This window comes from Bos mutus, chromosome 10, assembly GCF_027580195.1.
Source record: "Bos mutus isolate GX-2022 chromosome 10, NWIPB_WYAK_1.1, whole genome shotgun sequence".
Taxonomy (NCBI): Eukaryota; Metazoa; Chordata; class Mammalia; order Artiodactyla; family Bovidae; genus Bos; species Bos mutus.
This window is the reverse complement of record NC_091626.1, coordinates 53,804,945-53,817,746: the sequence shown is the minus strand read 5'-3', so window position 1 is coordinate 53,817,746 and position 12,802 is coordinate 53,804,945. Positions and strand designations below refer to the sequence as shown.

Sequence of the window (12,802 nt, the reverse complement as noted above, 5' to 3'; positions counted from 1 at the left end):
ATTTTTTGTTGTCGATTCTACATGTAAGAAATAATTTAAAAATTTTTTAGTGAGGGGCTGTGGAGGGAGAAAGAAAGGAGGAGATTGGGATTAACAGATACATACTACTATATGTAAAATTACACACTCCAGTATTCTTGCCTGGAGAATCCCGTGGACAGAGAAGCCTGGCGGGCTATGTTCTATGGGTTTGCAAAAAGCCAGACACGACTGAAGCAATTTATCAGCAGCATTTGTAAAATAGAAAAACAGGGACCTGCTGTATAGCACAGGGAACTGTATTCAGTGTCTTGTAGTAACCTATAATGTAAAAGAATCTGAAAAAATATATATTTGTTCCTGCTGCTGCTGCTAAGTAACTTGAGTCATGTCCGACTCTGTGCGACCCCATAGACGGCAGCCCACCAGGCTCCCCCGTCCCTGGGTTTCTCCAGGCAAGAACATTGGAGTGGGTTGCCATTTCCTTCTCCAGTGCATGAAAGTGAAAAGTGAAAGGGAAGTTGCTCAGTCGTGTCATATTTGTTCCTAATACTATTTTATTTTTCATTAATCAATTATTGCAGCATTTTGCAAATTTCATTAGTCTATTCCAAAAAGCAGTTTTGGATGTTATTGACTCTTTTATTGTTTATTTGTTTTCTATTCCATTAATTCCTGTGTGTATTTTTATTTCGCTACTCCTAGTTTCTTTGAGTTTTCTCTGTTTTTTTATATAATTTGTTTGCATTAATTTTTGAATCTTTTAATTCATGCATATGAAGTGTAATACATTCATCAAGTCTTGACATCTTGTTTTTTCATTGTCATGTGGTTACAAATATTTTGCAAGCCATCATAATTTTTTTGGTCTCCAATTATTAGGGAGAATTGTTTTAAAATTTACAAATGTATAAAAAGGCTGGACCAAAGCAGAAATGATGCTTAGTTGTGGATGTATCTGGTATTAAAAGTATAGTCTGGTGCTGTAAAGAACAGTATTACATAGAAACCTGGAATGTTAGGCCCATGAATCAAGGTAAATTGAAACTGGTCAAGCAGAAGGTGGCAGGAGTGAACATTGACATCTTAGGAATCAGTGAACTCAAATGGATGAGGATGGGGAAATTTAATTCAGATGACCATTATACCTACTACTGTGGGCAAGTATCCCTTAGAAGAAATGGAGTAGCCCCTCACGGTCAACAAAAAAATCTAATATGCAGTACTGGGGTGCAATCTCAAAAACAACAGAAATGATTTTGGTTTGTTTCCATGGCAAACCATTCAACATCACAGTAATCCAAGTCTATGCCAGAGCCACTAATGCTGAAGAAGCTGAAGTTGAATAGTTTTACAAAGACCTTCTAGAACTAACACCGTAAAAAGATGTCCTTTTCATCATTAGGGATTGGAATGCAAAAGTAGGAAGTCTAGAAATTCATGGAGTAGTAGGCAAGTGTGGCCTTGGAATACAAAATGAAGCAAGGCAAAGGCTAACAGTTTTGTCAAGAAAACACACTGGTCATAGCAAACACCCTCTTTCAACAACTCAAGAAATGACTCTATACATGGACATCCCTAGATGGTCAATACTGGAATCAGTTTGATTTTATACTCTGCAGCTGAAGATGGAGAAGCTCTCTGCACTCAGCAAAAACAAGACCTGAAGCTGACTGGCTCCAATCATGAGCTCCTCCTGATTGTAAAATTCAGGCTTTAATTGAAGAAAGTAGAGAAAACTGCGAGGCCATTCAGGTATGGCCTAAATCAAATCCCTTATGATTATACAGTGGAGGTGACAAATAGATGCAAGGGATTATATCTGGTAGACAGAATGCCTGAAGAATTATAGATGGAGGTTCATAACACTGTGTGGGAGGCAGTGACCAGAACCATCCCCAAGAAAAATAAATGCAAGAACGCAAAGTGGTTGTCTGAGGAGGCCTTATAAATAGCTGAGAAAAGAAGAGAAGTGAAAGGCAAAGGAGAAAGGGAAAGACACACCTAACTGAATGCAGAGTTTCAAAGAATAGCAAGGAGAGATAAGAAAGCCTTCCTCAGTGATCAGTGCAAAGAAATAGAGGAAAACAATAGGAAAGAGTAGAGATCTCTTCAAAAAAATTAGAGATAATGAACATTCCATGCAAAGATGGGCACAATAAAGGACAGAAATGGTATGGACCTAACAGAAGCAGAAGATATTAAGAAGAGGTGGCAAGAATACACAGAAGAACTATACAAAGAAAATCTTCATGACCCATGACCCAGATAATCATGATGGTGTGATTACTCACCTAGAGCCAGACATCCTGGAGTGTGAAGTCAAGGGGGCCTTAAGAAGCATTACTACCAACAAAGCTAGGGGAAGTGATGGAATTACAGCTGAGCTATTTCAGATTCTAAAATATGATGCTGTGAAAGTGCTGCACCCAATATAGCAGCAAGTTTGGAAAACTCAGCAGTGACCACAGGACTGGAAAAGGTCAGTTTCTATTTCTTCTTTTTTTTTTTTTTTTTACACCGGGTTATTGTTACCATCTTTCTAAATTCCATATATGTGCGTTAGTATACTGTATTGATGTTTTTCCTTCTGGCTTACTTCACTCTGTATAATAGGCTCCAGTTTCATCCACCTCATTAGAACTGATTCAAATGTATTCTTTTTAATGGCTGAGTAATACTCCATTGTGTATATGTACCACAGCTTTCTTATCCATTCATCTGCTGATGGAGATCTAGGTTGCTTCCATGTCCTGGCTATTATAAACAGTGCTGCGATGAACATTGGGGTACATGTGTCTCTTTCCCTTCTGGTTTCCTCAGTGTGTATGCCCAGCAGTGGGATTGCTGGATCATAAGGCAGTTCTATTTCCAGTTTTTTAAGGAATCTCCACACTGTTCTCCATAGTGGCTGTACTAATTTGCATTCCCACCAACAGTGTAAGAGGGTTCCCTTTTCTCCACACCCTCTCCAGCATTTATTATTTGTAGACTTTTGGATCGCAGCCATTCTGACTGGTGTGAAATGGTACCTCATAGTGGTTTTGATTTGCATTTCTCTGATAATGAGTGATGTTGAGCATCTTTTCATGTGTTTGTTAGCCGTCTGTATGTCTTCTTTGGAGAAATGTCTATTTAGTTCTTTGGCCCATTTTTTGATTGGGTCATTTATTTTTCTGGAGTTGAGCTGTAGGAGTTGCTTGTATATTTTTGAGATTAGTTGTTTGTCAGTTGCTTCATTTGCTATTATTTTCTCCCATTCTGAAGGCTGTCTTTTCACCTTGCTAATAGTTTCCTTTGATGTGCAGAAGCTTTTAAGGTTAATTAGGTCCCATTTGTTTATTTTTGCTTTTATTTCCAATATTCTGGGAGGTGGGTCATAGAGGATCCTGCTGTGATGTATGTCAGAGAGTGTTTTGCCTATGTTCTCCTCTAGGAGTTTTATAGTTTCTGGTCTTATGTTTAGATCTTTAATCCATTTTGAGTTTATTTTTGTGTATGGTGTTAGAAAGTGTTCTAGTTTCATTCTTTTACAAGTGGTTGACCAGATTTCCCAGCACCACTTGTTAAAGAGATTGTTTTTAATCCATTGTATATTCTTGCCTCCTTTGTCAAAGATAAGGTGTCCATATGTGCGTGGATTTATCTCTGGGCTTTCTGTTTTGTTCCATTGATCTATATTTCTGTCTTTGTGCCAGTACCATACTGTCTTGATAACTGTGGCTTTGTAGTAGAGCCTGAAGTCAGGTAGGTTGATTCCTCCAGTTCCATTTTTCTTTCTCAAGATCGCTTTGGCTATTCGAGGTTTTTTGTATTTCCATACAAATTGTGAAATTATTTGTTCTAGCTCTGTGAAGAATACTGTTGATAGCTTGATAGGGATCCCAAATAATGGCAATGCCAAAGAACGTTCAAACTACCATACAGTTGTGCTCATTTCACATCCTAGCAAGGTAATACTCAAAATCCTTCAAGGTAGGCTTGAGCAGTATGTGAACTGAGAAATTCCAGGTGTACAAATTGGATTTCAAAAAGGTAGAGGAACAAGAGATCAAATTGCCAGCATTCATTGGCTCATAGAGCAAGGGAATTCCCGAAAAACATCTACTTCTGCTTCACTGACTACACTAAATCCTTTGACTGTGTGGATCACAACAAACTATGGAAAATTCTTAAAGAGATGGGAATACCAGACCACCTTACCTGCCTCCTGAGAAAACTGTATGCAGATCAAGGAGCAACTGTTAGAACCAGAACCAGAACAAATCCCAACTGATTTGTTTCACGTTGGGAAAGGAGTATATCAAGGCTGTATATTGTTACCCTGCTTGTTTAACTTCTGTGCCGAGTACATCATGCAGAATACTGGGTTGGATGAATCACAAGCTGAAATCAAGAGTGCTGGGAGAAATATTCATAACCTCAGATATGCAGATGATATCACTCTACTGGCAGAAAGTGAAGAGAAACTAAAAAGCCTCTTGATGAGGGTGAAGAAGAGTGAAAAAGCTGGCTTAAAACTCAGCGTTCAAAAAACGAAGGTCATCACATCTGGTCCCATCACTTCACAGTAAATAGAAGGAGGAAAATAGAAGCAGTGACAGATTTTATTTTCTTGGGCTCCCAAATCACTGTGGATGGTGACTCCAGCCATGAATTTAAAAGATGCTTGCTCCTTGGAAGGAAAGCTGTGACAAATCTAAGCAATGTATTAAAAAACAGAGATATCACTTTGCTGACAAAGGTCTGTATAGTCAAAGCTATGATTTTTCTGGTAGTCATGTACTGATGTGAGGGCTGGACCATAAAGAAAGCTGAGCAGTGAAGAATTGATACTTTCGAGTTTTGGTGCTGGAGAAGACTCTTGAGAGTCCCTCGGAGAGCAAGGAAATCAAAGCAGTCAATCCTAAAGGAGATCAACCCTGAATATTCACTGGAAGGACTGATGCTGAAGCTGAAGTTCCAATACTTTGGCCACCTGATGCAAAGAGCCGACTCATTGGAAAAGTGGGAAAGATTGAGGGTAAGAGGAGAAGGGGGCAATAGAGGATGAGATGGTTGGATGGCATCACCGACTCAATGGACATGGGTTTGAGTAAACTCTGGGAGTTGGTGATGGACAGGGAGGCCTGGCGTGTTGCAGTCCATGGGGTCACAAATAGTTGAACATGACTTAGTGACTCAACAACAACAGCAGGTTCTCATTTTTCATTTTTACCCTCAAGTTTTCCACTCCTGAGATCTTAATTTTGTTTTTCCATGTTCTGGTACATTTCTTTGAGTAATTTACTCAGAAAAGATGGCTAGATGGTGTATTTACTTAGTTCTTAAATATCTAGGAATGTCTCTTGGCTTCATAAGTGAATAGTAGTATACTGGGTATAAAATTCTTGGACATTGTATTAGGTAGGTTCAAGCCAATTACTGAAATAAGTGGTCCAAAGTCATAGATTGGGCATCCCTGGTAGCTCACTTGGTAAAGAATCTGCCTGCAATGCAGGAGACCCTGGTCCAATTCATGGGTTGGAATAATCCCCTGGAGAAAGAACAGGTTACCCACTCCCTGGAGGCTCAGATGGTAAAGAATCTGCCTGCAGTGCAGGAGACCTGGGTTTGATCCCTCAATTGGGATGATCCCCTGGAGGGCATGGCAATCCACTACAGTATTCTTTTTTTTTCCATCAAATTTTTTTTTTTTAACTTTACAATATTGTATTGGTTTTGCCATATATCAAAATGAATCTGCCACAGGTATACATGTGTTCCCCATCCTGAACCCTCCTCCCTCCTCCCTCCCCATCCCATCCCTCTGGGTCGTCCCAGTGCACCAGCCCCAAGCATCCAGTATCGTGCATCGAACCTGGACTGGCGACTCGTTTCATATATGATATTATACATGTTTCAATGCCATTCTCCCAAATCATCCCACCCTCTCCCTCTCCCACAGAGTCCAAAAGACTGTTCTATACATCATTGTCTCTTCTGCTGTCTCGTATACAGGGTTATTGTTACCATCTTTCTAAATTCCATATATATGCGTTATTATACTGTGTTGGTGTTTTTCCTTCTGGCTTACTTCACTCTGTATAATAGGCTCCAGTTTCATCCACCTCATTAGAACTGATTCAAATGTATTCTTTTTAATGGCTGAGTAATACTCCATTGTGTATATGTACCATAGCTTTCTTATGCATTCATCTGCTGATGGACATCTAGGTTGCTTCCATGTCCTGGCTATTATAAACAGTGCTGCGATGAACACTGGGGTACACGTGTCTCTTTCCCTTCTGGTTTCCTCAGTATGTATGCCCAGCAGTGGGATTGCTGGGTCATAAGGCATGAAAAGATGTTCAACATCACTCATTATCAGAGAAATGCAAATCAAAACCACTATGAGGTACCATTTCACGCCAGTCAGAATGGCTGCAATCCAAAAGTCTACAAGCAATAAGTGCTGGAGAGGGTGTGGAGAAAAGGGAACCCTCTTACACTGTTGGTGGGAATGCAAACTAATATAGCCACTATGGAGAACAGTGTGGAGATTCCTTAAAAAATTGGAAATAGAACTGCCACTCCAGTATTCTTGCCTGGAGAATCCCTTTGGACAGAGGAGCCTGGCAGGCTGCAGTCCCTGGGATCACAAAGAGTGGACACAACTGAGCGACTAAGCACAGCACACAAAGTCATAGATCAAATAAGATCAAAATTGAATGTTATCTAATACTTATTATGTAACAGTCATCAGTCTAGGCCTGATAGATGTCTTTGTTCCACAGGGCCTTCCAGGGTGGTGGGTTAACATCTATTGTACCATTATTTGGCTTCCATCTCTGGGTCCAAGGTGGATAATGCAGTTGGCATTGTTTTTTAGCCAGTGGGATGGGGAAAGATGTCCACTGCAGGTAGATTTACCGGTGAAATGATGATCTGTAAATTGTATACATCGCTTATATTCACATTGCGTCGTGTCAGGTTTGGCACGTAACTGCACCTACTCTTAAACAGAGAGGGGAGAATTGATAGGATACTGGATGATAGCATTCCCAACCACAACCATCTATAGAAATTGTTTGTTTAAATTTTTGTTGATGTTACTTTCTAGTTTGAGTCCTTATTCTTTCTTCCCTATCCCCTCTTTTCTCCCTTTGAAACGTTAATTCAGGCCCTTTTCAGTTTTTCTTTAAAGTGGAAATTTTATATCTTAATTATATGTGTTCATTTTATATCAAAGATATAAACTCTCTGTCATGTTTGTAGAAAATCATTTTTGATCAGTTTTGATATTTTCATTTTTTAGTACCATTCCTTCCTTTTACTTATACAGTTTATATTCTAACATATAGATTAATATCTTCTCTTATATTGACAGAACAATTATTATATCTAACTGCCTTTGTATAGATGTATAGCTTTTCATCATAACTCTTTGCCTGTTCCCATTAGCTTTCTCTAATAGCTGAAAATCTTTTCTGTCATTACCAGGAAGCCTGTAGAAGATAACTGTTATAGGAGCTTATGGAAAGTGATGACTTTGCCTAGGTACCCTCCTGTAGAGTTGACATAGGTTATAAGAGTGCCGTCCTCTATAGTGAATGTAAGTTAGACACTGTGTGGTTTAACAAAGAGAACCCCAGAAAAGTAGCTGAAGTCATTGATTAAAGAACAGATAATTAGCTTCCATAATTTCAATGAGGAATTTTACATTCCTTCCTGTAGAAAATATGTTTGGATTATTTGTATAGAATTTTAAAAGTAACTTTAATGGGTAATTGCCATAAAAGTCTGTTTGATTGTTAACTAGGAAATAAAAGATAAATAACTTAGTTGCTAATATTGTTTCTGAAGGGAGAAATTCAGAAAATATATTTTTTGAGAAGTTAAAAGAAGACAGTATTCCTGCTCCTCGCTCTGTTGGCAGTATTAAAATCAGCTTTACTCCTCGAGTATTCCCGACAGCTCTCCGGGAATCACAAGTAGCAGAAGAAGAGGAGGTTGGTACACTTGCCGTTAGTTACAGTGACCACACATGAGAGTACTTAATTTTTTACTTCATATGTTGAAACTTACTGGATCTGAATTTTTAAAGTATTCATTGCACTACAGATATTACTTCATGAAAAAATTTAATATTTCTTTTTGAGAAAAATATATTTTGCAGGATCTATATTTTTTTGGCTTCAGAATGCTGATGAGAAAACACTGATTTAATAGTCAGCATTTTTGCTTATTCTAGGAGATAATCTGTTGCATGTGCATTTATTTTGTTAAATATATCGTTTTCCATAATAGATTTGTAAACTTTGAGACTATGTGTGTTGTGGTAAGAAAAGATTTGTAAATTTATTATAACTATATTATTACAATTAATTAGTAACGTCAAGTATTTCTAATGTGACATTTGGCATTGATGTTTTTCATTTATAAATTCCTGAGCTCTGGGATTTTGAATGTCATATATCTAGTTGTATAAGCACTAAGAATTCTAAGAACTGCTTTTATTAATTTTTTTTTACTATCAGGTATGAACTGATACCTCTCTCAGTTGAAAAGTTGTGAAAATAATTGAAGTTTCTTAATATATGATGATAATTTATAAATATTAACTTTTTTCTTAATATTAGCAATATATTTCTGTATTTCATTATTTATAAAAGGATTTCTATAACTATAAAATTATAATTATTTAAAAATAATCTATATATTTTTATAATATAAAAATACATACATATTATAAACAAGAAAAGTAAAATAATATTCACATGAACTACCAGAAATTTGGACAAAGTTTGAACTAGAAATTGTTATATATTTGATTTTAATCAGCTAGTGAAATTAAAAAAAAAATTTGAAAATGTATAAAAGCTGGAAGTTTAAAATCACCATGATCAAATATTGTATCAGTCTGCTTAGAATACTATTACAAAGTACGTAGACTCGCTGGCTCTAAGAACAGACAATTATTTCTCACAGTTCTGGAGGCCGAGAGGATATGGGGGTGGGGTGTAGAAAAAAGCATGCCCTCTAGTTTCTTTCTTCTCTTATAAGGATACTAATCCTGTCTTGGGGGCCTCATCCTCATGACTTCATCCAAACTTAATTATCGCTCAAGGGCCATAGTTCCAAATACCATCACATAGGTGGTTAGGACTTCACCGTATGAATTTTGGAGCACACAAACATTCAGTACATAACAAATAGTATTTCCATGTTATGTAGGAAGATGGGAAATCTAAAAGAAACAGTTAATAAAATAATACCTTTGTGTCCTTCATTAAACTCATTCTCATTTCAGTGGCTACATAAACAAGCAGAGGCACAAAGAGCAATGAATACTGATATTCCTGAACTTTGTGATTTAAAAGAAGAGGAAAAGAACCCAGAATGGTTGAAGGACAAAGGAAAGTAAGTTGTTTGCACCCTGGCCATGAGACTTATTATAAATCTATGTAGATATTAGTACTTATAACATTTTATAGATATCTTGACATATGTGTGAATGTGATTGTTGGGAAGAAATAATGTAAGTTTGCCAATTATGTAGGTAGCACCTCTGTGTTTAAAAAGTCAGATCCTATAACAATTAAATGAGATTCTTATTTTTATTTGCTTTTATATTTAAATGTCATGGAAATGAAAAAATATAACATCTTTGGACTGCTTATTAAAGTCTCTTTTAAAATTACTCAGTGTTTGACATAAGTCCTTGCTAATACTTCCCTTAAAATCATGGTTCTTCAAAACTAGAATTACTTTGATTAGTTCTATCAGTCTTTGAAAGCTTATCAGATTAGCTTGTTGCTCTGTCATGACCTAGATGGGTGGCATGGAGTGGTGGGGTGGAAGGTTCAAGAGAGAAGATATATATACACATATAGTGGATTCACTTTGTTGTACAGCAGAAACTAACACAACACTATAAAGCAATTATCCTCTAATAAAAAAAAATTATCAAATCAGTCTATAAATTATCATTTTATGTCTAGACAATCTTTTTATTTATTTGTATGTGACTGTAAATTTTAGACAATTATCAAAAATAATGAATTCTGGTACATTCTGTGGCAATTTGAGTTCATATTTTGAGGCAATTGTATATATTATTTATTATATCTTATTTTGTATGTTTGTATTATTTTCCTGTTGCTGCCATAACAAACTGCCACCGACTTACTGGCTTAAAACAATACTAATCTATTATCTTATAGTTCTAAAGGCCAGGAGTCTAAAGTGGGTTTTATTAGACTAATATCAAGTATCAAGTGCAATCCTTCTGGAGACTGTAGGAGAGAATCTATTTCCTTGGGTTTTCCAACCTTGAGACCGCCCACATTCCTTGGCTTATGGCCCCAAACCAGTAGTTGCATCACTCTAGCCTTTGCTTCCATAGTCACATCTCCTTTTCTGACTCTGGCTGCCTCCCTCTTTCATTTATAAACACCCTTGTATTTATAATCCAGGGTAATCTCCTACATTAAGATTCTTAATCACATCTGCAAGGTTCTTTCTAAGTCACCATTTTATGTATTCACAGGTTTTGGGGAGTTAGGATGTGGCTATCTTTGTGTTTTCCTGTTCTCATCTCTTCTCTGTTCTCCTGGTCTTTTCTCTTATCTAAAACACCACCAGAGATTGATTTGTGAAGTTGAGCTGGAGTAGACAGTTTTCTAAAGTTCGGAAGCCTGAGGCTCACAGGTTTGTTCCTCTTACTCCCAAGAGTAATCCCTTCTCCTCCTCCTCTTCCTTCTTCTCTCCCTTCTCTCCATCTTTTGAACCATTACATAAATATCTGTTGATTATTTATGGTTTGTCAGGCTGTAGGCTAGGCTCTGAACTACAGAAATAGAGGAGAGAGACATATACTTACAACACTGTATGGAAAGTGCAATACATAGAAAGCACATGATAAAATGAGAGTACACAAGAGGGGCGCTTAACCTTAAAAGAAGGGAGTAGTTTCAGGAAGAGCTTCCTAAAGAGTATGGCACCTGAGTTCCTCTTAATGATAGGTAGGAGTTTCAGGAGGAAGGGAGAGAAAGGTGTTCATTTTAGGCAGAGGATACAGTGTGAGCAAATGCTCAGAGACAAGAATAGTGTGACATACAGGCCAGGAACTATGGGTAGCTTACTTTTTGATAAAACATAAATTTGAAGCTAAGAATAATAACACATGAACCTAGAAAAATAGGCAGTGGCCTTGTGTTATTCTTAAATTTTTTTCTGTAAGGTGGAGGAAAATGTGCTCCAGTAACTAAGGTGGAGGTCTTGAACAGTGACATTGTTGTAGAGAGGGGAAGGCGAGGGCCATGTGAGAAATATTCAGGAGGTAAAATAGGGAGGACATCTGAGTGACTGTTGAGGAGTAGAGAAGTAGTTATGGACATCTTCTGGGTTTCTAGTTTAAAGGATTGATTATATGACACCAACTGAATTAGAGAACACTAGAAGAGGGCCAATTAGGGGGAAATGTAGGTAAAGGTCAGTTTTGAATATGTTGAGTTAGAGGTGTCTTTTGGTCAAGCTGACAGTGTCCAGCAAGTTTGAAACCCAGAGGAGAGTCCAGCCCTGTGTTATCGATTTGGAGGTCATCAGCATTTATGCAGCAGTTGATTTATAAGAGTAGGTGAGGTATCTAAAAATAGGGTATAAAGGGGAGTAGTGGCCTAAGACTAGAACCCTGTGATCCACAGTATTTGAAGATCTGGCAAAATAAAGTTGTACACAGAAGTAGTCTCAGAAGCCGATGGAATAAAAACTTTTAAGAATTTTTTTTGTCTTGTTCTTCTCTAAAAGTTCTCCAGGCAAGAATACTGGAGTGGTTCATCATTCCCTTCTCCAGGGGATCTTCCCAACGCAGGGATCGAACTGGGTCTCCTGCATTGCAGGCAGATTCTTTACCATCTGAGCCACCAGGGAAGCAAGCCCTCTTTACAAATAGAAAAGATTCAAAAAGATGTGCAGATGAGACAAAAGAAGTGGTTGAAATGTCCTCTAGAAGAGTGGGGAAAACTCAGTCAAGGCCAATGGTGAATGGATTATCTTGATTTTGTTATTCTTTTTCCTTTCGTTAAAAGTTGTGTTCATTTTTACACTTTATAATAAAGATATACCTTTTGAAAAAAATTTACACTGCACATCAAATGTAAGTTCCCCTTGGTTTTTACCCAGTTTGCTGGCCTTCTGCCTTCCCTGTCCCTCAGATATATCCAGTCTAAATATTTCTTTAATTACATTTGCTTGTCTTTAAGCTGTCATTGTCATAATCACAGTTATTACGTTCATAGCTTGTGACAGGTTACCAGAGCTTTGCCCATACAATTTCATTAAATCCTTACTACTGTAGTTAGATAGGAACCACTGCTTTTGCATTCATTTAACAAATGTTTATTGTAAAGCTAGCTGCTTTACACAAACAAACTCTTTTAATTCCTTTAACAGTATAACTAGTTGTATATTATTATCTTTACCCCAAGTTTCTAAAATACAGAAAGAGGGCCAGAGAGGTTGAGAAATTTGGCTAAAGTTGTGGTTTATAAATAAAAGCAGGATTCAATCCCATGTCAGTATGATTACAAAGCTTTTGTTTCAGGTAGTGTTGTATAACCCTCACAGATGAATAAAATTCTTGTTGTCCTTTTGTTCTGATTGTTTAGCCTTAGTAAAGACAGCCCAAGTGGTCTGGCTCTGTGTCAGGAAGCATTTAACAGGAGGCTTCCTGTGTGCTGTTTTGGATCTGTCAGGAATTCTCTGTTCCTTATTAATGGCAAGCCTGTCCCAGGGGCTGAGGAATCCAGGCATTTCCTTCATTAGTGCTTCTATATGTTGA

At 37.4% G+C, this 12,802-nt stretch overlaps 1 protein-coding gene across 3 annotated transcripts in view; it reads left to right on the top strand.

The window, feature by feature from the left end:
• The window catches only part of DNAAF4 (dynein axonemal assembly factor 4), a 69,919-nt gene that overhangs the window by 40,791 nt on the left and 16,326 nt on the right, over positions 1-12,802 (top strand). For all 3 annotated transcript variants that reach the window (XM_070377941.1, XM_005905633.2, XM_005905632.2), the window contains exons 5-6: positions 7,825-7,970; positions 9,272-9,381. In XM_070377941.1, the coding sequence (XP_070234042.1) occupies positions 7,825-7,970; positions 9,272-9,381 (256 nt within the window). The remainder of the gene's footprint in view (positions 1-7,824; positions 7,971-9,271; positions 9,382-12,802) is intronic.